The 25,156-nt window shown below is 53.2% G+C and overlaps 12 protein-coding genes across 12 annotated transcripts; 7 read left to right on the top strand and 5 right to left on the bottom strand.

The window, feature by feature from the left end:
* Positions 1 to 1,108: 1,108 nt before the first annotated feature.
* On the top strand, positions 1,109 to 1,804 carry G6M90_00g054330 (uncharacterized protein; the record flags this gene model as incomplete). The annotated part of the gene is made up of 2 exons (XM_014685485.1): positions 1,109 to 1,187; positions 1,257 to 1,804. 2 exons carry the CDS (start codon positions 1,109 to 1,111, stop codon positions 1,802 to 1,804), a joined length of 627 nt encoding a protein of 208 aa, XP_014540971.1.
* Positions 1,805 to 2,765: 961 nt separating this feature from the next.
* PCR3_1 (Protein PLANT CADMIUM RESISTANCE 3) lies at positions 2,766 to 3,427 on the bottom strand (the record flags this gene model as incomplete). The annotated part of the gene is made up of 2 exons (XM_066130581.1): positions 2,766 to 3,023; positions 3,092 to 3,427. 2 exons carry the CDS (start codon positions 3,425 to 3,427, stop codon positions 2,766 to 2,768), a joined length of 594 nt encoding a protein of 197 aa, XP_065986929.1.
* Positions 3,428 to 4,717: 1,290 nt separating this feature from the next.
* Positions 4,718 to 5,509, bottom strand: G6M90_00g054350 (uncharacterized protein; the record flags this gene model as incomplete). The annotated part of the gene is made up of 1 exon (XM_014685483.1): positions 4,718 to 5,509. The coding sequence occupies one exon, from the start codon at positions 5,507 to 5,509 to the stop codon at positions 4,718 to 4,720; it is 792 nt and encodes a 263-aa protein (XP_014540969.1).
* Positions 5,510 to 6,361: 852 nt separating this feature from the next.
* G6M90_00g054360 (uncharacterized protein) lies at positions 6,362 to 6,829 on the top strand (the record flags this gene model as incomplete). Its single annotated transcript, XM_014685482.1, has 1 exon — positions 6,362 to 6,829. The coding sequence occupies one exon, from the start codon at positions 6,362 to 6,364 to the stop codon at positions 6,827 to 6,829; it is 468 nt and encodes a 155-aa protein (XP_014540968.1).
* A 2,727-nt stretch (positions 6,830 to 9,556) lies between these two features.
* On the top strand, positions 9,557 to 10,352 carry G6M90_00g054370 (uncharacterized protein; the record flags this gene model as incomplete). Its single annotated transcript, XM_014685481.1, has 2 exons — positions 9,557 to 9,827; positions 9,952 to 10,352. The coding sequence occupies 2 exons, from the start codon at positions 9,557 to 9,559 to the stop codon at positions 10,350 to 10,352; spliced, it is 672 nt and encodes a 223-aa protein (XP_014540967.1).
* A 329-nt stretch (positions 10,353 to 10,681) lies between these two features.
* G6M90_00g054380 (uncharacterized protein) lies at positions 10,682 to 12,101 on the top strand (the record flags this gene model as incomplete). Its single annotated transcript, XM_014685480.2, has 3 exons — positions 10,682 to 10,800; positions 10,928 to 11,604; positions 11,674 to 12,101. The coding sequence occupies 3 exons, from the start codon at positions 10,682 to 10,684 to the stop codon at positions 12,099 to 12,101; spliced, it is 1,224 nt and encodes a 407-aa protein (XP_014540966.2).
* A 684-nt stretch (positions 12,102 to 12,785) lies between these two features.
* On the top strand, positions 12,786 to 13,695 carry ustS (Glutathione S-transferase-like protein ustS; the record flags this gene model as incomplete). The annotated part of the gene is made up of 4 exons (XM_014685479.1): positions 12,786 to 12,864; positions 12,919 to 12,965; positions 13,014 to 13,051; positions 13,128 to 13,695. The coding sequence occupies 4 exons, from the start codon at positions 12,786 to 12,788 to the stop codon at positions 13,693 to 13,695; spliced, it is 732 nt and encodes a 243-aa protein (XP_014540965.1).
* Positions 13,696 to 13,940: 245 nt separating this feature from the next.
* Positions 13,941 to 16,651, bottom strand: mx_0 (Interferon-induced GTP-binding protein Mx; the record flags this gene model as incomplete). Its single annotated transcript, XM_014685478.1, has 2 exons — positions 13,941 to 14,774; positions 14,825 to 16,651. 2 exons carry the CDS (start codon positions 16,649 to 16,651, stop codon positions 13,941 to 13,943), a joined length of 2,661 nt encoding a protein of 886 aa, XP_014540964.1.
* A 1,422-nt stretch (positions 16,652 to 18,073) lies between these two features.
* Positions 18,074 to 18,577, bottom strand: G6M90_00g054410 (uncharacterized protein; the record flags this gene model as incomplete). The annotated part of the gene is made up of 2 exons (XM_014685477.1): positions 18,074 to 18,455; positions 18,531 to 18,577. The coding sequence occupies 2 exons, from the start codon at positions 18,575 to 18,577 to the stop codon at positions 18,074 to 18,076; spliced, it is 429 nt and encodes a 142-aa protein (XP_014540963.1).
* A 637-nt stretch (positions 18,578 to 19,214) lies between these two features.
* G6M90_00g054420 (uncharacterized protein) lies at positions 19,215 to 20,231 on the top strand (the record flags this gene model as incomplete). Its single annotated transcript, XM_014685476.1, has 1 exon — positions 19,215 to 20,231. The coding sequence occupies one exon, from the start codon at positions 19,215 to 19,217 to the stop codon at positions 20,229 to 20,231; it is 1,017 nt and encodes a 338-aa protein (XP_014540962.1).
* A 1,172-nt stretch (positions 20,232 to 21,403) lies between these two features.
* On the top strand, positions 21,404 to 21,820 carry G6M90_00g054430 (uncharacterized protein; the record flags this gene model as incomplete). Its single annotated transcript, XM_014685475.1, has 1 exon — positions 21,404 to 21,820. One exon carries the CDS (start codon positions 21,404 to 21,406, stop codon positions 21,818 to 21,820), a length of 417 nt encoding a protein of 138 aa, XP_014540961.1.
* Positions 21,821 to 22,809: 989 nt separating this feature from the next.
* On the bottom strand, positions 22,810 to 24,816 carry G6M90_00g054440 (uncharacterized protein; the record flags this gene model as incomplete). The annotated part of the gene is made up of 7 exons (XM_066130582.1): positions 22,810 to 23,102; positions 23,159 to 23,323; positions 23,374 to 24,356; positions 24,404 to 24,473; positions 24,529 to 24,669; positions 24,698 to 24,717; positions 24,773 to 24,816. The coding sequence occupies 7 exons, from the start codon at positions 24,814 to 24,816 to the stop codon at positions 22,810 to 22,812; spliced, it is 1,716 nt and encodes a 571-aa protein (XP_065986899.1).
* Between the last annotated feature and the right edge of the window lie 340 nt (positions 24,817 to 25,156).

A 25,156-nucleotide genomic window follows, 5' to 3' on the forward strand; every position in this document is an offset into this window, starting at 1 on the left:
CTTTCGTTCTGTGGTCATAATAAGAAGCTGGAATGCTTTTCCGGATTCATCAGACACTGCCACCATATGCCACACGCAGATTTGCGTTCGCCATTTATTTTCAAAGTACCAGACGCATGTCGTAGAGCGCACACCGCCGAGTTTATACGCTTCCATTTCTCCTCATGTACATGTAATCTGGCCTAGATGCTGCATCTACGGCTCTGACCGCTCCTTGGTCCAGTGCTGCATCATAATGTGTCCTTGCGCATAAGCCCGCTCTTTGATAAAGGGGTCACTGCCATGTAGCAACAGGACAGGTGGCACGGGGCATCGCCCTGCGCAAAGCAAGTCGCGTAGAGCAAATCCGTCACCAGCAATACAACTGGCCCATACGACATGTAAGGGGGATCGGCCAAAACTCGACGCCAATGAGCGAGCGGCAATCAAAGTCTTCATGTAGATGACACAATCCCACAAGTCCCATCACAACGGGCTTTTCTTGTACGGACGCCTTATTTTTCTTTACTTTATGCACAAGAAGCACAAGGCTGAAACTCAATGGGAAACACAGTCAAGTCTGCCTTGTGTATGGAGCAGTCAAGGACCTTACGGATGCTGCTAAAAGGGACGAGGCTGTGCCGTACGGGGCAAAAAAAAAAAAAAAAAAAAAAAAGACAAAGCCAACTCCACGCCAATGGATACTTGGGCGCCGGGCAAATCCCACGACCCTAGTAAGGAATAATATCAATATAGCCGGGCAAATCCCATGACCCTAGTAAGGAATAATGTCAATATAGCCGGGCAACCAACTATTCAGGCAACTGCCAGTTACTAACGCTACAATATCGTGCGACAATGGCAATATTGCAGCTCGTATTTGCCGAGTCGTGGATTCGGACTCCGATCCTATCAGCTCGCTACTGCCGTTGTTGTGGTTTCTACAAAATTCTAGATATAATGGGGCAGCTCGGCGCCTATTTGGTTTGCAAGTTTGTTGATACGCTCTCTACTACACTCGCTCCAGTCAACTAGTACAAATTCGTTAGTTCTACAAGAGCGCCGTTGAATCTATCCCATCTTGCTATTCGCTACATTGTTTTATTACCTTGTATCTCTTTTTTTCAAAATGAAGGTCTCTCCTATTCTCGCTACTGGAGCGCTCGTCGTCTCCGCCATTGCCCAGGGCGGCAGCCACGTCTCTGGCCGTACCCCTTCTATTGCGAGCAAGTAACTCTTGATCAACGGATCTTAATCATGTTGTTAATATCTTACAGACTACGTCGAAGCACCTCGCTGCAACGGCCCTGACTGTGACGCCGCCATGGCCAAGAGAGCCGACGGCCAGCCGGGAGCTCCCGGCAGCGCTGGAGGCAATGGCACTCCCGGAGCTCCCGGCAGCGCTGGAGGCAATGGCACCCCTGGAGCTCCCGGAGCCAGCGGCGGTCAAGGCGGTGCTGCCATGACAGGCACGGCCACCTCTGCTGCCACCAGCACTTCCGTCACCCCCAAGGCCGGAGCCAACGGCGCTGACGGCAGCCTGGGAAACAACGGAGGCGCGGGGGCCGCCGCCACCAAGGCAAGCACTGCTGCCTCGACGACCAGCGCTTCCGTCACCGCCAAGCCCGGAGCCAACGGAGCCAACGGAGCCAACGGAGCCAACGGATCCAGCGGCAGTAAAGGAGGCAACGGGGGTGCAGGAAGTGCTACCAAGTCAGGAACCAGTGCCTCGGCTCGCAGTACTTCCCAGACGTCTGGTGCTGATATCAAGACCATCAGCGTTGCTGCTATAGCTCTTGCTGGATTCGCCGCTCTCATGGCGTAAGATATACTACTACGATTACCAATGTAGTGGAGGGTCGCGGCATAATAATGGTGTAATCAGTTTCGCTTCAGGTGCCGCATGTTGGGCTGTCGTTTTCCGTTAGTGAGTAGATTTGACTAGATAGAGAATTTAATACCTGTATATCAAGTACATTTGCTAGTAGTTGCGTTGGAAATATAAACAAGGCCGTGTCTGCGGCCGGAGCAACAAGACCTTTCAAAAGACAAGGGGAGCCGATAGCAGGGTACTAATAGCCTGTGGTGTAGGTTGAGCATCAGTAGAGTCGGGGGGAGCTTGCTCTGTCCTCTGATGAGATTGTCCATGTGAAAGAACTCAGCTGCTTGTGTACTATGTAAAGTGGCGAGTTTATGAGAGGGGGAGCGGTTGCATAAAAGGTGAGCTGTTGCCGGATCCAGGGACTTGGTGTTGACAACCAAGCTGCATCGTACGACTGACCAGATAGTTTTCTTCTTGGGGGACATCATCTCACCCTGTCAAAAGTTGCTTTGGAGTCTGGTGTTTGATGGAGCAGATTTTAAAGAATGCCGCTCCCAACAATGTCTAGGACACAGCCCTGCGAGGCGGACTTATTTCTGATGGTTCATCCCGCCGTGATGTCTCAGAGCGGGTGTCTGAGTGAAGCATCGCATGTTGGGAAGGACGACTTTGGCGCAATCTGCAATGCTACATCTACAGTGGTGAAACTTTAAATGCGGTCGTCAGTCAAAGCAGATGACAGAATGAATGCACAACATACAAGACATGGACAAGTAGAATTAGAATAGCTGCAAAAATGACAGAGGTATCAACTGCACGACTACTGTGCATAATAAACCAACCACCAACCTATTATCCCTGGAACCAAGTCCCATTCGTCCGTCCACTCCAGGTATCAATTCGAATGTTGTTCATTGTTCAAACCAAAGGCCCATGACCCCTCCTTAGTAAATGAGCGTCTTCTTTAACCTGTCTTGGGGGGATACTGCATCTCGTTGTTGGGCTGGTACTGCTGCTGTACACCGGCGCTCAGGAGCTGCTGCTCGCGGTGCTCGGCCTCCTTGTCCTGCTGGATCAAGCTGCAGCAGTGGCAGCAGCACGAGGTGAGGATGTCCTCGAGGCACGAGCCCTTCAAGTTGTACTTTTCGCGGATGTTCATGCGCTGCATGGCCATGGGGATCCAGTGAAGACCAAAGCAGCCAGCGCCGCAGAAGAGGAGGCACTGTTTGCCAGACTGTTAGTCGTGTATCGACACGTGTTTCTCACCTGTTTTGTTGTTCAACGACGTACAGAGGTGTTGATGGGCTCGTATCCATCCAGGTTACCATTCTTGCGGACGCGGTGGTGCGTCTTGCCAAAGGTGACGCATGGCAGGCAGTAGGTGATTAAGCATGTGTCAATGGGGTTGAAGCAGTCGAAGAAGCCGGCGGTCCAGGACTGCGCGCTCTCCGGGGACTTGGAGTTGACGACTTCTCCAGAGCGGGAGAGGACATGGTTGAAGCGGTTCTTCCAGTCGTCGAGGTCGGCTTGGTCAACAGGTCCGTTGTTGGCAGGTTGGGCGGCAGCCGGGGCTGGAGTAGGCGCCGGCTGCGTCGTGACGGGGACGTGTTCTTGAGGAGCGGCCATTGTGTATGGGCTGTATGGGGGTATCACAAAGAGACAGTAAACGACCGTGAGGAAAAAAAAAGGGTGAAAGAATACTCGTTCTTGTATATGGAGTGGCGTGACCGGCTTTGCGACAACAGGAAACACGCTTTATATAACTACGGGAGCGGACAACTGTTCAAGGGGGGCCCAAACCCATATCCACAAAGAAAGAGATGACAAGAAGAAAAATTACCACAACCTGAGTTCACAAGAGAGCCGGCTGATGCAGTCACAGTCACTGTCTGTGAGCCTAATGACAACGCCAGATTCAGCCTCAGCCCAGTCACCAAGATGCAGCCCGCCGCCATCACAAGCATGGGCTGAGCAAACGCCAAACGCCTCTCCACAAGTGCCGGCGTGCTCTTTGGCCGTTTCGACCCTGCCGTTAGCAATGCCATGTTCTTGTTGAACATGGGCAAAGCCTCCGCTGGCTGTTGCTGATCCAGGCACCATCGTGGGCGAGGAAACGTGGAACAAGGATTTGATGCCAGTCAGCGCCATCCAAGGCATTCTGGCATCAATAATCATTGACCATTGTCCTCTAGCAACCAGGTACCTGCTCAGGTGGGTGGAGTCGCTAATATAACCTCAAGCTTCTTCGCTTTTGTGCAAACTTGGCGTGGCTGGCCAATAACTCGGCACACGGTGTCTGAGCTGAAGAGGGTCAAAGCCAGCCTGATCGACGCTTTGCTGGCTAGTCCGTCGAGTTATCTGGTACCATGGCTATGCTAGAAAGGTCCTTTCCCAAACAGAAACACCCGAGACAATGTGAGAAACCCCAGGTATCGCGGCCGCGTGGAACTGGGCACAATGCGCGCGGAGCAAGTCCACGGCAGGCAAGCGAATAACGAGCACTACATATGTATCAACTCCTGACATCCCAAGCCAGTTGTCAACACGACCGCGTGAGCCAATACAATGCCGTTGGCGCCCTTCGCCTCGGGGACCCAAGCTCATGACCTATGAGGTGAGAGCATCAACGCCTCCAACGCCTCAAAACAGCCTGGAGCAAGCCTAGGAGCAACGCCATTGCGAACTCGGGGTTGACATCTGGACATTTTTGGCATATTTTCTAACGCCAGCTCCACATGGTGAAATTTGGTCCCTTCAGCCCTGCGGCGCAAGGCAAACTCAGTGAGTTATGCTCGCAGACACAACAAAGACGCGAGCCGCAGAATCCGCACATTGGCAAGGGACAAGCACCCACGGCAAATTGAGGGAGCTGGCAAGCGGCGCGCAACACTGATTGACTCCAACGCCTCTCCTCCCTCACAGAACCACCAAGGGCGTATCCGGGGGCCGTTCCAGTGTCTCATCCGCCTCGTAAGCCACCCTCTTGTACTTGGCGGGCATCTGCCCCAACGTTGCCGTGGTATTCGCAAGCGCAAACACCAGCGGCGGCGTCCCGTTGACGAGCGTCATGAGGCTCGACAGAACCAATGCGTCAAACGCCCTCATCGGCCGCGACAAGTGCGCCGGCGCCGTGACGTCGTCGGCCGGCGGTCCCAAGTCGACAAAGTACCACATCCGGCCCGAGGCGTAGTACAAGTTGGCGGGGGACAAGGCGTGCGACATGACGGGCCTGCCATTCTGCGGCGGCGGCACGCGAGCCTTGTCGGCGTCGACGGGCACGGCGGGAGGCGAGGCGAGGCCCTGGGACCGGGCGAGTGCTTCTCGGTAGGCATTGAATGCGCGGGCGGCGTGGGCGTCTCCCACCGAGGGCGTGGCCCGTCCGACTTCCCAGAGCGTCCATGTCTCTTGTTTGCCGTCTGCGGGTTGGAGAATGGCCCATGTGTGCCCGACTGGCTCTCCCGAGGGCAGCGTGTCGTGGCCCAGGGACGGGTCGGCATCGCGGAGACCGAACCAGAGGTCCACCTGGTCGCCCTCGCTCATACACGCCAGCATGGCCTGGTACGTGATGCCCGCCGTGGGCTGCGGCGCCCTGAGGAGGAATTCGTCGGCGTAGGCTATTGCGGTTGGGCGCTGGAAGGAGATGTGGCCTGCTGCCTTGAACAGCTCCTCTTTGGCTTCGGCGCCGGGTGTCAAGGCCATGCGATCCATGATGGAAGGGTATTGTCGTGTACGGAAGCAGCGGTATCGACGATGTTGGGGTCAGGATTGAGACATTGACGTGACATGTGTAGGGCGTATTGTAGTTGCACACCGTGCTGCCGTCTAACCAACAAGGAGCACTTGAGGCTTTGCGGCGTTCCGCAGCGCCGGACCCAGTATCTTCCCCATCTCAATCTGCTTTTCATTTTACGAGATTGTCATGTTGAATGCTGTCGCCATGAGCAAGACGACTTGAACTGTCGCTTGTCCTCGCATGAAGAAGCCGCTGACGGTCGGACGAGCTTGAACTCTGGATGCAGCCTCCATACAACGACCGAAAGTTACCTTCTACGACCGGCAATCAAAGGACCTGTCTTTGGTACATCTACGTGAGATGACTATTGGTCGTCTGATTGGGCAGCATCTCGACAACCACGAACATTGGAATACGTTACGGTCGGGGCGGTATGAACCCCCAACAGAATGTCCGCAATAGCTATTCTAGGATCATGGCTGTTTATAACCAGTAGAGAGTACATTGAATCGTTTGCCGGAAAAGTATTGGTCTACTCCTTTGCGAAAAATAAATACCCTTTCAGGCGTCTACGAGAATCTATTGTAGTTGCGTTTGTGCCAACTCAAAGACGTCTTGTTGAAAGAGTCGCACGGATTCCAGGATTGGATACTCACTGATGGCGGCTAGAGAGCCGGATGTCTCTGCATTCATCAGCAGCTAGCAAGACAGACGTTTGATCATTTACCGAGCATGTCCCTTTCCGTCAACCACCGAGAGTTGTTGAGTCTTGGCTTACCGTAAGCCTGCTTGAGGACATGCTCTTTTCCAGTGCTGACATTCCAATAATGAATCACGATAACCTCACCTCCGCTTCCGAGCACTCGTACCAGGTAGATTGGCTCGGTACTTGGCGTATGTGCTCCAGTCTGCCGTCTTGTGTCCGCTTGAGATGGGAAACTCAGGCTACTGAGGAGTGCATCCGTGATGGCAATGCCGGCACTGCCGAGGCAGTATTTTTCGACATCTTCCTCGTAAGGTTGTGGATTGAAACCATGGTCCACAACAATAATTTTGAACTGAATTTGTTCGTGTATCTGGACAACAATGCGGCCCTTTTCATCTACGTTTCTGTCCCTGCCGATGATTCACTGATATCTTCGTCGCTGCTCAGTCCCAGCATCATCATAAGTGACCTGAGCCCCGTAAAGAGAGTCCAAGTCTTTCACGAGGAGCTGCTGTTGATTGCCGAATGTTATGCTGAAGTGTTTCTTGCCGAGACCACCTATATCAGGCGGTCATCACGGCCATACTGAAGTGTTTGAGCTTCCTGATGCAGCGGTAGAGCTAGAGACAAGGGGTTCGAGATGGTCTTTGTAGTATAAAATGGAATCCCTTTAGTGGAATGGGGGTATATTCGAGCAATAAGATCCGGATCATCTATCTTGTCTATGGTGAAGAATGAAGAGTGCCGACGTGGAATGAGGGAAGAGGCTTATGCTATTGCTCAAGGGGCCGGAAGGTGCCTGCCAGTCGACTTTATGTATCATCTTCAGGCGGGAAGACAACTTGTCCTACACCAGACGTCTACCAAACATTGACTGATGTTTGTCAGCTCTCGCCCAGTCGTGTCCGCGAGGCTGCAGTCCCTTATCTCGGCGGGAGGTAAGGTGGTAACCATGCAATATCCGCCACGAGTTGCAGTCGGGGTTCCGGACACGCCTCGAGAAGCAAACAAAATAATTATTGCATCAATGCCTGTTGACGCAGCCACATAAGCAAGCCATTAGTCAAGATCACAGAGCCTCAACAAGGCGTCAAGGGGTCGCTCATCGCCGCCAGCACGCCCTCCGGTGTTTGCTTCCTCCTGCTTTCTGGTTTCCCTGTTCCCTTGGTTCCCAGTTTTCTTTGGTTCTAAGTTTGCCTGGTTCGCGATTCCCTTGGTTCTCGTTCTCATTGTTTCCTCAGTCTCCCCTTTCTTATCTCCTTTCATATCCTCCTACTCCTTGGTCCCCCTCAAATGTCACTAGACACAGGCTTCCGTGCCCCTATGGTTGGTGACTATATACCTTACGATTTATATTATTCCCTATTATAGATCAGGGTCCCATATTACACATAAACTCGCCGGTGTCCCCCACAAGCACATGACTAACAAGCAATGAAATCACATTTCTTACTCGTACAGGTACCTGGGCACGAGACGCCAGCCACCCTTTTGCATTGCCGCCAAGTTGACATATATGGTTCGCCTTCAATACCGGCTGCTGTTGACCTTCGGTCTTAAATGACGCCCAACTTTGTGAGGGTATGGAGCAAAGCCGGCAGCGCGGTGGCTCATATGCGCTTCTGGTGACTAATGACTTTGGTCCACGGTCACAAGAAGAGCGAGATAGCCTTGCCTAAAGACCCAAGTGTGTTGTTCTATTGCCATGCCATTATTTTTATTTACTCATTTCGTTTTAGGGCCATACAGGCAAACTCACATCCGCTTAACGCCGACAAGCTAGACGCGCTCTTGCAACAGGTCTCTAACAGAGACGGTGATGATGATTCCTCATGCCCAAGCTGAAGGCGAAGAAGCGAATCAAGAGTAACCGGACCGATCCCAGATGCACGAGAGTCATATGTGCATCACGAGACGGAGGATTATGATAACCTTGTTAAGGATGGTGGTCGTCCGCTGTATTTAATTGGCATGCTGGAATCCGTTTCCCACGACCCCAAAGCGCACCAGGAGATGCTGCGCCCATTCTAGAGAATACCCCATCCTGCGACCTGTCGGACCGTGACGGTTACCTCTGACACGCGGTATTCCGAAGCCAACAGCTACGGTGGCGTAACTTTCGCAGGTGGCGAAAACAATCACGCTCAAGGACGACGAAACACGACTTTGTCCACACTCCCGTGTGGTGTGGGAGGGCGTATCAGGAAGATAGAAGCCTAGCCGGGGGGAGCGATGCTGCGGAAGCCGAGGAGAAGAAGCTTCTTGAGCGGGCGGCCTCGCCTGCAGATCAAGTTCAAAAGACGGTTGACATGGAGCCGTATCGGAGAGGCCAATGCCGGCGGCTCATGTGCCGTCCCGAGCATGGCCGCGAGGGCTGCGGCGAAGCGTGCGGCTTGCGGCCTCGACTGCCGACATTGACAGTTTGGGAAGCGAATACGCAGCTGTAGAGAAGGTGTTGGGGAAACGAATCCGGAAGCGAGGGCGCGGCCGCACCACCGAGTACCTGGTCCAGTTTAAGGGTTGCTCTGACAAGTTGTCCATGTGGAGGGCGGCGCAAAACCTCATCCAAGACGTCGTGACCGAGTTGGAGCGAGTTGCTGCTATACAAGGCAGCGGCGTCATTGTTACACAGATGTCACGTCACGGCACGGACCGACCCGTAAACCTGACAATCGACGCACGTCTGGTGTTACCCAACATTGAAGATGGGGCCTTTCTTCCAGGGCGAGAGGCTCACAGAAACAACCAACTAGCACGGTTGAAGGCCTGTCGTCAGGTGTAGTAGTGAACCGCAAAGGCTGTGTGTTGTATGGGCAGTCGGTGCGTACCGATTGTAACTAAGGACTCGAGTCTCATGTGGATACATCCATGTCAATGACGTATGGACATCAATTGATGTTTTAGGTTTTGGATGGGCACTTGTACTTGACGCTTGACTTGTGCTTGCCTAAAGTAGCTGCATGTGAGTTTCCAACTACCCGTCGTCAACTAAGCAGCTACCCACTTCGTTGCCGACGAGTCAACATTGAAACCTCAAGCTGGTATTCATGCATTAAACCTACCGTCGACATGTACCCAGACTGTTGCTTTACGGGTACCCGCGGACACCAGACACGTCAATGCGTTTCACCGGGTATCCAAGGGCGCCCACGGGTCCCCCGTATTTACACTGGTGCCAAGCCCGAGTTGATTGACGTCAATTATTGACATGTATTCAATGCTCCAACTTCCCGGCAACTTCAACATGTGCAGGTTGGCATCGCCGCTTCCTGCGTCTCGTTGACATCTCCATCTTCTGCCTCCACGACAGTCCACCATGGCCATTCGCGAAGCAAAGTACAGCGACCTGCGGGAAATGGCCGAGGCCGCCGCCGCCGCCTTCCAGGACGAAGAGCTCTTTGGCGAGCTGATGCACCCTCGCCGAAAAGAGTACCCCCAAGACTTTGTCGCCTACTTCGAGAGGCGCTTTCTCCGCCACTGGAACGACCCCAACTGCCACCTCGTCGTGGGACTCGACAAGACGACGGGCAAGGTGGTTGGCTGCGCGCAATGGGAGAGGCAAGGCGTCCAGCCCGCGTCGTGGATAGGTGAGGACATGACGCACCAACTTGACGTCTCGGATATCCCGCACGAGCTGCGTCCCGGTCGCCGATGCGTCATCGGCAGTGGCTTCAATGTTGGCCCGTCTTTGAACTAACCACCGTCTCACAGGCTCATTCATGCAGAGCGCATCCAGGGCGTACCTCCAAACCCTAGACTATCTGTGGCCGAATCGGGCGGCCGACCCCGACAAGATCAACATTCTCGACGAGACGTTCCCGCTGTTTGCCCATCACTGGACCGAGCCCCGACGGCAAAACTGGTACCTCGAGTTCCTGTGCACGCATCCCGGCTACCAGGGCCAGGGCCTGGGCAAGGCGCTCGTCCTTTGGGGGGTCAACAGGGCCAAGGAGGACAAGATTTGCGCGTCCGTCATCAGCGCCGCCGGCAAGGAGGCCTTTTACGGACGCTATGGCTTCGTGGAAGTCGGGAGGGCCAATGTCGGTCGCCTCGGCGCTTGTGGGATTCGAGGTGGTGCCATTCTGTTTTGCGAGGGACATTTGTCGACGTGACGTGGCCTTGGACGGACAAGTGGATATAACTACATGTACCTACCGTTGCTTCATCAAGAGGTTGCGTATTTGCTGTGCTTCCAAACTGTCGACCGAGTCTGCTTGGGCCAAACGTGCTCGGCCGTCCAGCCAGTTGTCCGGTGACCTTTGGTCCCTCATGACGCTTCATGACCTTCATGTCTGAAAGAAGAAAAAGTATATGTATTCGTTTCTGCCAGGGACCATGCCCGTGTTGCGCACTCGCAAAGTGGCTCGAGACGGTTTTCCATTTCCTCCTCCCACACCGAGACTGAGTCTTGTCCGGAGACGAGAGTTGATACGCACCGGCAATGCCAGATTTTGCCTCCAATGCGAGCAAGCTCTCCGAGAGTCTGTCCGTCATGGGCAAACTCCACCACTTGCTGCGTGTGCTGGGTTCTCAAGTCCACCTGTTGAGTCCGATCGAAAGGTGAGCCAAAAGTGACGGCGAGTCAAAGGCAACGGCAAACGGGCATCGCAGACTCGCGTCTCCTGCGGACAAAGGACAATGTATTCACCATACCGGGACAATGCCTCCTCAATAGCTGCCTTTACAGCCGTCTCCGCGTTGACATGCAACATTCAATGGTCTCTCTGCTCGTGGCCTCCAACGATGCTCTCGTGACGAGCACTTGCCACCACCTGCTTCGCCGCTGGCCGTCCCCTTCTCTGCACACACGGGCGCGCGCGGCCCTCGTCAGTTTCGAGTTGCGCAAGACGAGCCTGTTCCTTCTCATCCCCCGCCGGGCAAAGAGCTCCAAGGCGTCGATGCAGCTCTGCCGCTCGCATGCCATGCCCCCGAACACCGCCTCCAGAGCAGGCAGCTCGGCCAGGTCGACGCAACCCTCGCAAGCGCGCGCCGTCAAGCGCAACCGGGGATCCGAATCCCCCGTCTACCTCTCGTCCATTGCCGTCGTCACGCCCGAGGAGGCGAGGCAGGCCCGCGAGCGCTTCTTCGACGCCCTCGGCTGCGCCGACCCGCACCCCGGCATGCGAAGAGCCATCTCGACCGCCGACCAGCTCACCGAAGTCCAGCTCGCCCGCCTCTTCGACATGCTCCACGCCTGCGGCGCCGCGACAGACCACCAGGCCACCCTGTTGACCACGCGGGCGAGCGTCGACGGCTTCGTCGACGCCGTCTTCAACGACTGGCGGAGCGACAAGGCAGACGACTTGGTGAAGCCCGAGCTGGAGTTTCTGGTCGAGGCCGAGGTCGTCGCGGGGACGATATGCGGTGCGCTCTTTTCCCGTCGATCCCTGACTTTTTGATTTCCACTGTGCTGACACGGGCACATACATGTAGTCACTCCCGATTGTCATGGCGATGTAGGTAGTTGCCGAGCGTCCGACACGTGCAACGCCGTGGTTTCTGCCGTCGTGTCGTACAGCTGCAACCCTGCCATGCTCAAGATGGAATATACCGCCGTTGATCCGTTTTCCGGACAGCCCGAGGCCTTTTGCCCCCTGTGGAGGAAGGATATTCGCTGGGCGGAGGCGGGCTGGAAGGACGCCCTCCGCCAGACCATCGAGGGCAAGCTCGTGTCCAAGATTCATCGCTACAACAAGCATTTGGCCGTGTGGCATGCACGCAGGTTGATCCAGGACTGGAGCAAGGGGAGTATTTCTCTGGGGCCACATACGAGTACATTGGGGTTTGTTGGAAGGGAGGCCGTGGCGTGGGTTGTCATGGGTGTGGGAGGGCAGTCGGTGCCGTCTGGGACGGAGGCATGATTCCAAATAGCTCTACTGTTCTCCTGGCTTGCTGTGGGGGGCTGATTTGTTTGCAATTGATTTCGAGTTGAACCGCAGCCTGCAATGTCTATGGCATGGCTTTTCCCCACGGCGTCTTCCTGCATGCCAAAAGCCGCGGTGACTGCGTCTTGGAGGCCCTGCATCGATTGCGTATTCGCTGGCTTGATTGCTTGATTGGCTCTGCCTGGAACCTAGCTCGCGTAGTATTGCTCATTGCTTCATTTTTTAACACCAATTGCCTTGCTTGTCATGGTAGGGCGCGCGTTATCATAAAGACAAGTCGATGTCCTGGCCACGGCGCGCCCGGTTGTGTAAACGAGCCTCGAGGTAACTTGATAGGTAAGGCATCAATAGTCATCGCCTCTTTGGGTGTCAAAAGAGACATGGGTAGTGAGGCACTTATTTGGAATCATCAAGACAACTGGTTCCATCACCTAAATAGCCGTACAAGTTGATTGATCGAATAGCCGGGAAATACTTCGGGCATTTCGGGAGTTTGCCGTCCAAGTAAACCCCGACCATGGGCCGGGCCGCCGGATGAGCTTACTCGATCCGTCGACCTCTTTAACCCAATCTGCATCCCTTTTAAGCAGCGCAAGTCTCACGCACATAGCCTTGCTGCCGTATTTCAAATTAATTCACAAGCAGTATCATCAATCCGCAATGTCTACCGGCCAGATCACTCTGCTCGACCTTCCCAGCAAGGAACCTTGCTCCTCTTGGTCCCTGAACCCGTGGAAGAGTATGTCAAGACCTTAGCCCGAGACAGAAAACAGTGACTGACCATTTATTTCAGCTCGGATGCTCCTGAACTTCAAGGGCCTCGATTACAAGACGGAATGGGTGTGTACAACGTCCCGTGTGCTGTAGCATCGACACTAATGACAACAGACCGAATACGAGGATATCAAACCCAAGGTTCAACCGCAGTAAGCTCCCCAAGATCGGTCCTTTTGTAAAAACGAGCTGTAAACGACCAACAAAAAAACATGACTAACCCCGTAGTCTGCCTCCGAATGAGTCCGGAACCCCGTACACCATCCCCACCGTCATCCTGCCCGACAACACCTGGATCATGGACTCGCGCAAAATTGCGAACCACATGGAGGAATCCCACCCTCAGCCCAGTGTGCATCTCGACTCGCCCGTCCTCCCCAAAGTGGAACAACTGACTTCCGACGTGTTTCACCACCTTCTCGCCGTCTGCGTTGCCCGCATCCCCGTCAACCTGCTCAACAGCCACAGCGCCGACTACTGGTACACCACGCGCGGCGAGGCAGTCGGCATGCCAGTGGGGGAGTTTGAGAAAAAGTACGGCGGCGAGGCGGCTTATTCCAGAGCAGAGCCATTCCTCCAGAAAATAACAGCCTTGCTGCGCGACAACGATGCCGGGCCGTTCTTCATGGGAAGCACCGTGTCGTATGCCGATTTCGTATGGGTGTCTGCTCTAGTTTTCTTCAAGAGGGTAGACGAGGACATTTACAGACAAGTTCTACAGAGGACAGGCGACCAAGGTGTCCATGTCAAGCTCGTGGAGGCCTGTGAGCCGTGGCTACAGAGGGACAATTACTAAATTGTCTCGCTGTTACATGGCGCCTTCATCACCAGAATAACAGCCGCTGTAATAGTAACACGCTAGTCATTATTTCAATCTCAAACTAATCATTATTCCGTGCCGGCTCCGTCGTAAACGGCACTTACAAAGAGAGGGGTGCGACTGTAAAAGAGCAGACAGAAGAGAAACAACATCCCGTACACGGTGAGCCCACCCCCGCGACGCCTTCGTCTTCTCCCTCGCATTCTGTCCGTCACCGATTGTCACCGTGCCCAGCCCCACGGATACGCAAGCTGCTCCTCGGGCACAATGACGGGCTCAATTTCAAGAGTCACCTCCGACAGAGCAGGTGCGTCTTCCCGACTCTTCTTTCTCTTGGTCCTCTTTGACTTTTTGCCGCCGGCCAAGTCAGACTTGGCATCCTCCGTCTCCAGCGGCACGGCGGGAACCTCTTCCTGAGCATCTCCCCACGACCGGCGCCATTTCTCCTTCTTCGCCCTGAACCCCCACAGGTCCTCCTCTGCTTCTTCGGCCGCCGGCTGCGTCTCGTCCGTGGGAGTCTCCGTCGACATAGGTTCGTCCGCAGCAGGCTCCTCGGGCTCCTCCACCGCCTCCGCCGCCTCCGTCTCGGGCTCCAGCTCCGGCACTGGCTCCGGCTCCGGCGCGCAGGGCTCAGCACCAGCGGGCTCAGCGCCCTCCGGCTCGACGAGCAACTCGCCCGAGTGGCCAGGATTCCCCGGGGACGGCGAGCGGGGGAAATACGGCCGCGCCTCGTCCACCGTCACCGTGTCGGTCGTGTAGCTCCGCGGGATCCCGGGCACGGGGAGGTTCTCCCCCGCACATGCCTGCGCGACGCCCGGCGAGCGACGCGTGTCGAGGCGAGCGAGCACGCGCCGCTCCGTCTCCAGAACCGCGAGCTTGTCCGCGCACCGGGCCCGCTCGGCGTGCGCAGTGTCCCTCTCCCTGATGAAGTAGCGCACGTCGTGGTCCGGCAGGTCCATCACGGCCTCGGGCAGGAACAGCGTCGGCAGCTTCTCCAGGAGACACTGCTCGACGGCTAGGACGCTGATGTCGTCGACAAACTTCTCTAGGGCGAGCTGCGAACCAGTCAGTGTTGCGTCCTCGGCGCTTCGAGTGCCTCGCTTACCTTGTAATAGGCGAGCATGTAGTCGGTCGCCATTTCGGCCCCGGACCGCTCCATGTCGACGTTGATGCTGCGCTTGAGCGAATCGCATAAATTGAGCGGGTGAATCTTGACGCGGTGCTCTTCTTTAAAGTTTTCGTTGCCTACGAGCTTCTTTACCGTTTCCTCGATTTGTTCGTGGGTCCGTCTTTCTTGTTCCTTTTGCACCATGTCGAGCAGGTAGCTGTTGTATGTGATGGGGTGGCTGCACACGTACTGCTTGAGGATTTCGTGAAACTTGGCGCCGAGATCGGCCTTGAGGCTGTCGGTTTCGTTGCTGACGAGATGGTACACGCCGCGCGTGGTTTCGTCGGCGGCAACATGGTCCACGATCGCCTGTGCGATGTCGTCGACGATGCCGAGAATCTCGTGCTTGACATTCATGGCAATGGTCTGCCAGGGCTGGCACTGGTCCACAAACAGCTCTCGGATGATTTGGGAGTTGAAGGTGCCCGGCAGGCCGCGCGTGCGGCTGCGTCTCACAATGGCCATGACCTCGTTGACAAAGGTAGATCGCCACTGGTGGTCATTGGGGAGCTTGCGGTCCCGGGTGCCCGAGTCGTCGACAATCACGCGGCTCTGCCCCTTTTCCCGCATCTCCTTCTCGAAGCTGGTCAGGGTGTTTTGGATGCGGGCGCGCAGGCGCCGCCGGTAGCCCTCGTCGGATTTGGCACTGCCGAAGAATGCGTCGTTGTACTCGCCATCGACGGCGGCTTTCATGAGGGTTGTGAACTCGCGGCTTACTTGCATCAGGTATTTGCGCTGCTCTGAGATGGTACAGCGCGGCTTGCCCAGTCTCTCCAACTGGGCCTTGCGCCTGTCAATGTCCCTGTCGACGACCTCGATGATGCTCGGCACTTGTTGCAGAATTTGGTTCCGGAGGATGTTGCTCAGCCTTGGCATGAGGGACTTTATGCCGAGGTAGCTCTGGTCGACTGATGACCAGATGCCCTTGGAGAAGAAGCTCTCTTCGTCTTCGTTGCGCCCAAGGGACGGACTATCCCTCACTTTATGATCCCGATTCTTCAAAACATGCCAGCCAAGCTGGGAAGATAGCTCCGTATTCTTGGCGAGGTGGGCATACACGGATTCTCTGTCGGAGCCGGGCTCTAGAACGTCCGGCTTAGTGATGAGACCCAACGTGCGGCTGCCGTTCGGGTCTAGTTCACGAACTATCTCGGTGATGTCGCCAAGGTAGGAGTAGTTCTCGGCAGACACAACTGCCAGTATGATACTGTGAGATCTCTTGATATAGTGCCGGACTAGTGCGCGAACAGTTTCGGCATCTTGGGCCATCTCGTCTTGGCCGTCGGCGCGAAATATGCCTGGCAGATCTACCACGGTGAGGTGCGGCTGCGTAGGTCCGCAAAGCTCGACGCGCAGGATGTCAGAGCTGAACATCTTGGCGTCGGACAGGCCCATGGCTTCTTTCGCCTCCCCAATGATGGTCTCGATATCCGGCTTGTCGAAGCTCACGGGGACAGTAAAGATGCCCGATCGGCGTTTTTCGTTGGCGCCTCGTTCTAGGCCGGGATTGATGGAGATCTTGGCGGCCGGAGTGTCCTGCCGACGAAGAACTAGCTCCGTCGTGAATCGAGTGCAAGCGTTGTCTTCTGTGAGAAAGGAAATGCCCGAGATGGCTTCCAGCACGGAGCTCTTGCCCGCGGACCGGCCTCCGCAGACGATGATTTCCGGAAGATGGACATGTTTGCAGACGCCTCCCGATCGAAGCCTGTCAAATGTGTCTAGGAGGTCGCGGTGGTCTTCGGATTGGAGTTCAATGAAGGCCATTGTGACGGACTGATGTGTGGTGTTGATGGAATGGGCAGCCGTGATGGGGAAGAGGAAGCAGCTTGTCCAAATGCCCCGACAGCAGCACTGTCTGAAGTATATATCTAACTACTCCGTATTGTCCCCAACCATGGACCACGTATGTCGCTTGCCTGCTGCATGAATGGGGCATCTGCATCTTGTCGGTATGCTTCACCGCTCACTCTATTGCTGCCCAACTGCCCACGACGTATGGCTTCTTTGGCAACCGAGGCGGCCAGGGCCACGTTGTTGCTACCTATTAATGTCAGGCAACTTTCTCGGAAAGATTTGACTAATTGCAGCGTAACAAATCAGCTTTGGGCACGGAGTATGCTGGCCGCAATGCTGCGAAGCCCAACTGCGGCCTCTGTGGGACGGTCTGAGGCCAGCGACGAGTTTATCAGGCCAGGATAGATGTTGTGTGACCCGCAGAGGGAAGCCTAAAATGCCAAATTGTTTCGATGTTGAACGGCATGCATCATTAGGCGGTGCCTGGTGTCTATGACATGGCGTCAATGAGTAGTCGAATCTTGAAGCCATCGCCAGTATGCCCAAGCCACATCTCGTCGCGCCCATCCGGTTCTGAGACCGAGACTACGTTTTCGACGCACAAGTTGTTTCGCAGAGCATATCGCCTGCTCGCGCTCGTGTTATAGCCGGTATTTGGAGGTGGCGTGGCACGACAGCGCCCTCCCGTGTCGCTTCTTTTTCGCGAGCTGTACGCTGCGGTGGGTGATATAGCCAACCTCGTTCCATGGCCAGTCTGTCGAGTTCTTTATCGAAAACTATGCCCGCCCAGATACTAAGCTTTGCTGAAAATAGTTCCGACGGACCAGTGCTTGGTAGCCTGTGTACTTTGGATCTAGCGTCCACGTCGCAACTTTGCCTAGTAGTACGTCGAACTTGTCCTCTCGTGGATGATATTGATGAGCAGTCTTGTACTATATCAACAGGTTAGTGGCTTTCTTGCTCGCGGCAAGCATCTCCGCATTGTGCATTGTGAAGTGCGTGTGGGTAGTGACTTGGCAAGACTAAGATGCATACTCTCGTCCATCGGAGTACCCTTGGGCCAGCTGGGTGCAAGTGAGCCGTGCCACGTTTGGTCAGTTTGTCTCAAGGACAGGGTCGAATCAAAATCGACAACATATCGATCGGCCGGATGTAACCATTCATGGGTCGACGAGCCACCCTTCACGCTGCTACCATGGTTCCCCCATGCTCGTCAACCGCCGTCTACATTTCATCCTTCACGTGAAAGCACCATCTCGGGGCCAAATTAAAAGGTTGGTGTGCTAATATTACTCCTAAAAAGGATGTGCTTGATACTGCTGCTCCTAACCGTATTTCCTATACTCGTCGTCAAATGCCACAGGTGCCTCAACGCCAAGAACGGATGTTTTGTTAATGAAGTGCAACGTCCTTGTACTCGTCGTCAAACACAACGAGGGCTTGCACACCTCCCTTATCCACCACCTCGGTGTCGACAATCAATGTCGCCAACAATTTTGCCGGCTCGTCCTTGCTGTAGTTGTCGCTGACCACATGATGGCAGCCGGGAGCCTCGAACCAGCTTCCGCCCTGGCTAAAAACCCGAGTTGGCTCGCTGTTCATCTTGTTGAGCAAAGTGCCCTCGAGGACAACAGCAGAAACAGCGGCTCCGGCGTGTGTGTGCGGCGGAGTCGACGAATTGGGAGGGAATGTCACCATGAGGCCGATGCTAGACTTTCCAGGGATGTTGGGAAGCTTATATTGATAGGCGAGCTCCACCTGGGGAAGCGGTCGGCTATTCGGAAAATAATGAGTCAGCTATTCAACAGCTGCGTTTGGTCAGGGTCAATTCCATGGATGCAGTGTATACCTTCTGTCGTATTTGGGGGGATCGGGTACGATTCGACCTTGTTCCATTTTGACGAGTGTTTGTTCGAGTTTAAAATAAAGTCTGAACTAGCTGATCCAAGTCCAAGTTTTGCGTGTCAATGACTTCTGATGCGCTCCTTGATGAAAAAGCCGTTGGTCTATAGAGTTATATATAAGTATATATGGCCTCACCCTTCGCGTTGGGCCCCGCATGGCCATTGACAGCAACCCACACTTTAGCCTTCCCACGGATTCCCTGATCCCCGGCCATAGGCTATCCGGGTAAGCGTGGCGTGGGTGGAGAGTCGATGTCGGGCTATTTTCCGTTGTCGATGAGCCGTCAGCCCAGCCAAGAGCCGTGGCGTTTTGCCCCCAGACATGGTGATGCCTATGTGACGAATCTTTGGCGATTCCCGACTTCTCAAGTCGCTCCGAGCAAGCCGGAATGGCGAAAAAGGCTTCGATGCCGTATATTGCAGCCGACCAAAATCCATACCAAATGCGCCTCTTTGCAAACAATATAAGGCCGTGTCATCCCCATGAGCCATCGAAACACCACTGGCGCACGCGGGCCATGCTCAAATCTCCATTCATCTGTACAGACCTATTCTAAATACCGTCACCGTCATACTTGAACAAAACATTACAATTGCCTCAAATGGCGTCCCTTTCCCTTCCCAGCACCATGAAAGTGGTGCACCAACCCGACCCAAACTCGACGCGCCTCGTCCTCGAAGACGCGCCACTGCCTACCATTTCCCGCCCGGACGAGTGTCTTGTCCGTGTTTACACCACTACGCCGTGCGCGGGTGAACTACACTGGGAGAAATTGTTTCCTTCCCTCTTTGCGCCCGGCCGAGAGAGAGTCCCCTGCACTGAGGCTGCAGGCGTAGTCGCCAAACTCGCAGACAGCGACGATGCCCGGGCCTCTGGCTTCAAAATCGGAGACGAGGTGTTTTTCCGCCTCGAGCCATCTCAAACCGGCAACCTGCGTCAATACACAGTGGCTCGACTCTCTCAAATGGCACACAAGTCCAAGAACGTGGGATGGACAGATGCTGGGGCGACGCCACTAAGTGCACTCACGGCCTGGCAGGGCGTCTTCCAACATGGGGTCCTGGATGAAAAGGCAGTGTTTGGAGATGAAGCAGCCCGAGAGAAAAATAGGGCTCTCAAGGTGCTTATTACAGGAGCTTCTGGTGTCGTGGGCAGCTGGGCCGTTCAGTTTGCATCTCTCGCCGGAGCAGGCCAGATAATCGCCGTCGCCGGCGGTCACGCCGGCGAATATGTTCGAGGGCTAGGCGCGACAGACGTGGTGGACTACAAGAAGAAGAGTATTTCCGACTGGGTGGCCGTGAATCCATCGGAGCGCGAGGTAGATGCCGCTTTCGACTGCGTTGGGGGATCAACGCTTGCGTCTTGCTGGTCTGCCGTGAAAGAAGGGGGTGTATTGCACAGCATCACCGGCGACCCGCAGCAGTCGAAGCCAGAGTCGATTACGAAGAAGCTTGCCGAGGCGAAGTGGTTCCTGGTTGAACCCAACGGTAAGCAGCTGGGGGCAATTTCTAAGCTGCAAGGGGAAGGCAAGTGTGTCACCAAGGTGGATAGTTTGGTTGATCTTGCCGATTTCCAGGAAGCGTTTGATAAGGTTGAGAACAAAAAGGCAAATGGCAAGGTAGTTATCCGAGTCCAGAGTTGGTGATGCCTGTATGTTGGCTTTTTCCTTTGAAGTTATGAGTGTGGCAAATTAATGTGAACAAGAATGTTTTCCTACAACGATAGCTAAGCTGAGTTAATCATTATAAATTCGTTGGTCAGGTTTATTCTTTACGCTCTGACTTTATATTCCTTACACTAGGGTTATTCGCAGATGTTTAGCAGATGATTTACTTGCGAACCCGGCAATGAAAATCTAGAAATCTTGATTTCCATCACCTGCTTGAACAGACTTTATCGTTGGCTCTTGATTTGCGTAACCTGTGTGGTCGAAATCCAAAGTGTCTATATCATAATTACTCATGCTAGGACTATGTACGACAAAGTTAGATCATATTGACATGGCCAATCTGATACGTAAGCAAAGTATGTATTCACCTGATCCCTAATTTTTGAGCCATGTTTTCTTATCGATCAAAGCACAGTCCACCTCCCCAACGCCTCATTCTTCTCTTGTTTTGTTGGGGCCAAAAAGTCCACTTTGGAGCGCGCCCAACCGTCCGTTCACCGTGGGCCTCGTTATCGTTGGGGTATAGAATTGAGAAGCCGCGGACACTCACGGGTATTCATTCTACGAATTGGGTATTCATGGAAGAACCGTACGGGTAAGAGGTCGTGGTGGTAACATGCAGAAGCTGTAAGTAGCGGTATGCCATCCTATGACTACCAAGTACCTAGGCAGTTGGTCAAGCTACATAAAACTACCTAGGCTTAATGAGCGAATCTGGCTTGGAAAAATTTGCATTCGTTCATCTTGATACCCCAATTGTTTTACAGATGCTCAGAAGTCGAATCGTCTCATTTGAACTGGGTAGCAAAAGCGGCAGATTTTATCCTCATATCTAACCTGCAATATGGAAATACCGGACTAATCGAATGAAAAGTCGGCAAGAGTCAAGGTTCAACGATGATTGGTAAGTTACTCCCTCGACTGGAACCCTCGCGCGTGCCTTGGACGCCACAGACAAGTCTGGCACCACCATCCTGGCCAGTCAGATACTGCAGAATTTGACTTGACAGGTCGATATGGATCTGATGGGCAGCTAACTCAATGAGCCATTTATTTCACCCGTTCTGCACTATTCTTCTGCCAAATACGGGCACCAAGGGGGCAACGGCAGCCAAATACATCGTCACCCATTCAAATCCACCCGCAAAATGTCGGCGCCAATGCAAGATCCTGGAGAAAAGTCACTTTCAAAGCTCTTGGCCACACTGAGCACCATCCTTCACCCTACAACCTACGTTTTCGCGACCGTCAAAGACGAAGCAAAGTTACCACCCGTGTCGGCGATTCAGCTCTTCTTCCGGGAGGCGGAGGGTCTCACCGTAATAACGAGCCTTGATTACGCCAAATCTCACGGCCTGGAGTACTTCTTTCCTTGCAAGATGATTACGCTGGATGTGACGTCCAGTTTGGAGGCGGTAGGGTTTATGGCGGTGATTGCGACCAGGCTGGCAACCAAGAATATGGGAGTGAACCCCGTCAGTGGATTTTATCATGATCATCTATTTGTTCCTCTTGGGAGGGAAAACGAGGCAATTGAGATATTGAAAGAGTTGGCAGAGGAGTAGGGGAATGATGGTGCTAGTTGGGCAGGAGACGTATCACACGAGTAGGCAAGAACTTCAGGATTGCTTCCCCCTTGAGCCGATATGGACAAACGAGCCAACGTACTTTGTATCCATAACATTAAACTATTGATAAAATTCTTTGTTGAGATGATGAAGATGAAACTTCGCCGGTGGATTGCATTGATCCTGTCGCATCTTAAAAAAGGTAATGCTGCATACAAAGCCCATGAAGCATCGGGCGGCCAGAATCAATCGGAAACTAAAGATTTACAGGGCTTGACCATGGGTTGAGCTTCTTTGTATCATTTATTTCTATTGTGGACCAAAATAGGAACCCAGGTGCGTTCATTATATTCCTCCTCGGGTTTGTGTGTCAAGGATGTCTGCATAGCTAAAACATCTGAACCTGACCAGCACCGCCATTACTGTCATTGGCATAGATACTATGCTTCTTGGCTAAATCATATGAATTGATGTGGGGGTGAACTCCTGATGAGTAGCCGCCGTTATAGACAGCACTTTGACTTTGACAAGGGCTGGGAACAAGAATTCTATTCATGCTAATAACTTCCTTTACTATCAAGGGTCCTTGTGGACAGAAATATGTTACGTATACAAAGCAGCGGTGAGTCTCGGCCTGGGGCGACAGACGCCCAAGGCCTCTCACTATTTCTTCGAGCCCTTGTATAACTGTCGTCGTGGTCGAGGGTCTGCACGCGCCGTGACATCGTGACATCGTGATACCCGTGTGACATGTAAAAAAGGGAAAACTATGGTGAAGATTAAAAGTGATTCACAGTGTTGAGTTACATGTCTTTAGCATGAATTGAAAATTAAGCATGCCACCGTTCTATATTGAAACGATCTCCTCATGTCATTACTTAAATCAGCACGGACTGCAACATTGTATATTTCGAAATAACGCCATAGTCTACAAAATAATCCCCGTTAAGTATGCGTACCCTGCAATGCAGAAGACCGATTCCGCTCTAGTCCTCAGTGTCTGCTTCCGGCAAGGGTGTCTGTTGCGTGATATAGAAGCCTAAATCGGCGTCAATGTTGGGAATTGTCACCATCTCGTTTTTCGATTTACGCTCTTGGATTCCCAACTTGTCGCTCTTTGGCTGCTCAATCCACGAAAACCCATTTCCCCAGTAATCATATCTTCGTCCTCTGTACGCCCAGTTATAGTCCTCCCATCTATCCTCAGCCAGGACCTGCATGTACTGCAACGAGCTGCCCGGCCATAGCGCCGTAATCTTACCATCCCTAGTTTTCTTATCTTTTGAAGCGTTAGTAGATTATGCAAAATTTTTGGGGTATCAAAAAAAAACCTACACCAACTGAGGCATGACCCCGTCCACACCGTCTTCTTCATAAACTCACAGACGCGACTGTCAAAGTCGGCCTGCGCTTCGGGTTTTACATCGAATGAAGATGCTCCGTATCTGATGGCCCGCTGAAGTAGCCTGATGAAATAATCGCTCGTCCCTTCCAAGGGTCCTGCAAAGTGTGTTGGATTAGTAAACTCTACCAGAAAGATTCCAACATACCCATGAAAGCGCCGTTGGAAATAGGTGTGTTTGGCCCAAGAAACGTGAGATAATTGGGAAACCCAGAAACACCGGTTCCGAAATATGAAGTTGGTTCATCTGCCCAGATGTCTTGAAGGTTGACTCCATCACGGCCTAATAGGGGGAACTGTGGCCTGAAACTATTATTGAATCCAGTCGCTGCGACAATAATGTCCACTGGGTGCTCGACGCCTTCAGACACGATCCCATGTGGCTTGACTTCTTCAATCGCGTTAAACACGGCCGTAACATTCTTCTCCTGAATACTATAAAGAAACTGTTCACAGGGATTCACGCGGCGGCAGCCTACTTCAAACTTGGGAACAAGGTGATCCTGCAGGCTTTCGTCTCTTATTAGAGACCGCATTCGTGTTTCCAGCATTTGTCGAAAATTCTGCTGTTCCGGAGAATTCTTAAACAGGGCTTTGAACATGCCATTTAAATTCGAGTTGATCTCCTTTCGCATCTGGGCATACTTTGCCGGGTCTTGTCTGAAAAATGCCTGTTCGTCGTTCGTGTAGTCGCGATTCGGTGATTCCGACTCAGTATCAACCATGGGGGGCGCAATCCATGGAGGAGTGCGAATATATACCCGTACCGAACTGCATACAGGCTGAAGCTGCGGTAGAATCTGGACTGCGCTGGATCCTGATCCGATGAGTGCCACCTTTTTGCCACCTAGATCTAGTCCAGAGTCCCATGCAGCCGTATGTACCACCTTACCGGCGAAGCTTTTGAGCCCTTTGAGGTCAGGCAATTGAGGATGGTGGAGGATGCCCCCAGCGTTGATTAGTATTTCGCAATCAATCGTCGTCCCATCACTAATGCCCACAGACCAAGTGCCAGTTGATTCAGTCCATTTGGCCGAGGTGACTTTGGTGTTGTAGCGAATGTATCGTTCCAAGTTAAAGTGCTTGACTACTTTTTTGAGATAGTCGTGAATCTCTTCTGATGAGGAGTATCTAGAAGAGTTAGGGTTATACCTACATCAGGATGAATGGTGACATACAATTTCGACCACGAAGGGTTTGGCGCAAAGGCATATTGGTAGCAGTGACTAGGAACATCGCAGGCGCAGCCTATATCTGGTAAGATTTCCGAATCATATCAAGAACTAGAACAACTTGAACGAACCCGGATATTTGTTCTCGTACCAAGTGCCACCAAGGTCGGGATTCTTTTCCAGAATCTGAAACTCGACAAAATCATTCAAGTAATGCTGTAGCTTATAGGCTAGTTTTATTCCAGTCAGGTCCTCAAGATCGCCCAGGGTCTCTAACTTTTCGAAATTTAGCCATCTTACCCATGAGGATGCCGGATACTCTATCACAATTGTTAGTGAGATAATTCTTCTGCTTTGTTAAGTCTATATGCTCACCCGGCTCCTATTACTATACAGCGTGTTTTCTGATCTGAAGGCATCGTGCGTTGCGAGGAAATGTAGTTGGTGCTTGTTCTTGATACTACAAACGAAAGTATATATATGAACAGGCACGCGTGTAGGAGAGTGGAGATCTTTGATTGTTATCGCCAAAGAATTACGGTACTTAAACGTTTTTTTTTTTTTCGATTCTCGTATTAATTCACGGAGTTCAACTTGAGATTCTGGATGCGTACCTCATTTATGTCCCGTGCCTGGAGCCACTTTCCCAAAGAAGGCGAGTGCATATTCAAAGCCCAAAGGCCTCTGACTAGTTTTGGATAGCGGTCACTGTTCCTTGAGGTCTTCTATAGGTAGTTTCATGACGTGATGCGACTCAGC

The sequence above is a fragment of the Metarhizium brunneum genome, chromosome 3 (assembly GCF_013426205.1).
Source record: "Metarhizium brunneum chromosome 3, complete sequence".
NCBI lineage: Eukaryota > Fungi > Ascomycota > Sordariomycetes > Hypocreales > Clavicipitaceae > Metarhizium > Metarhizium brunneum.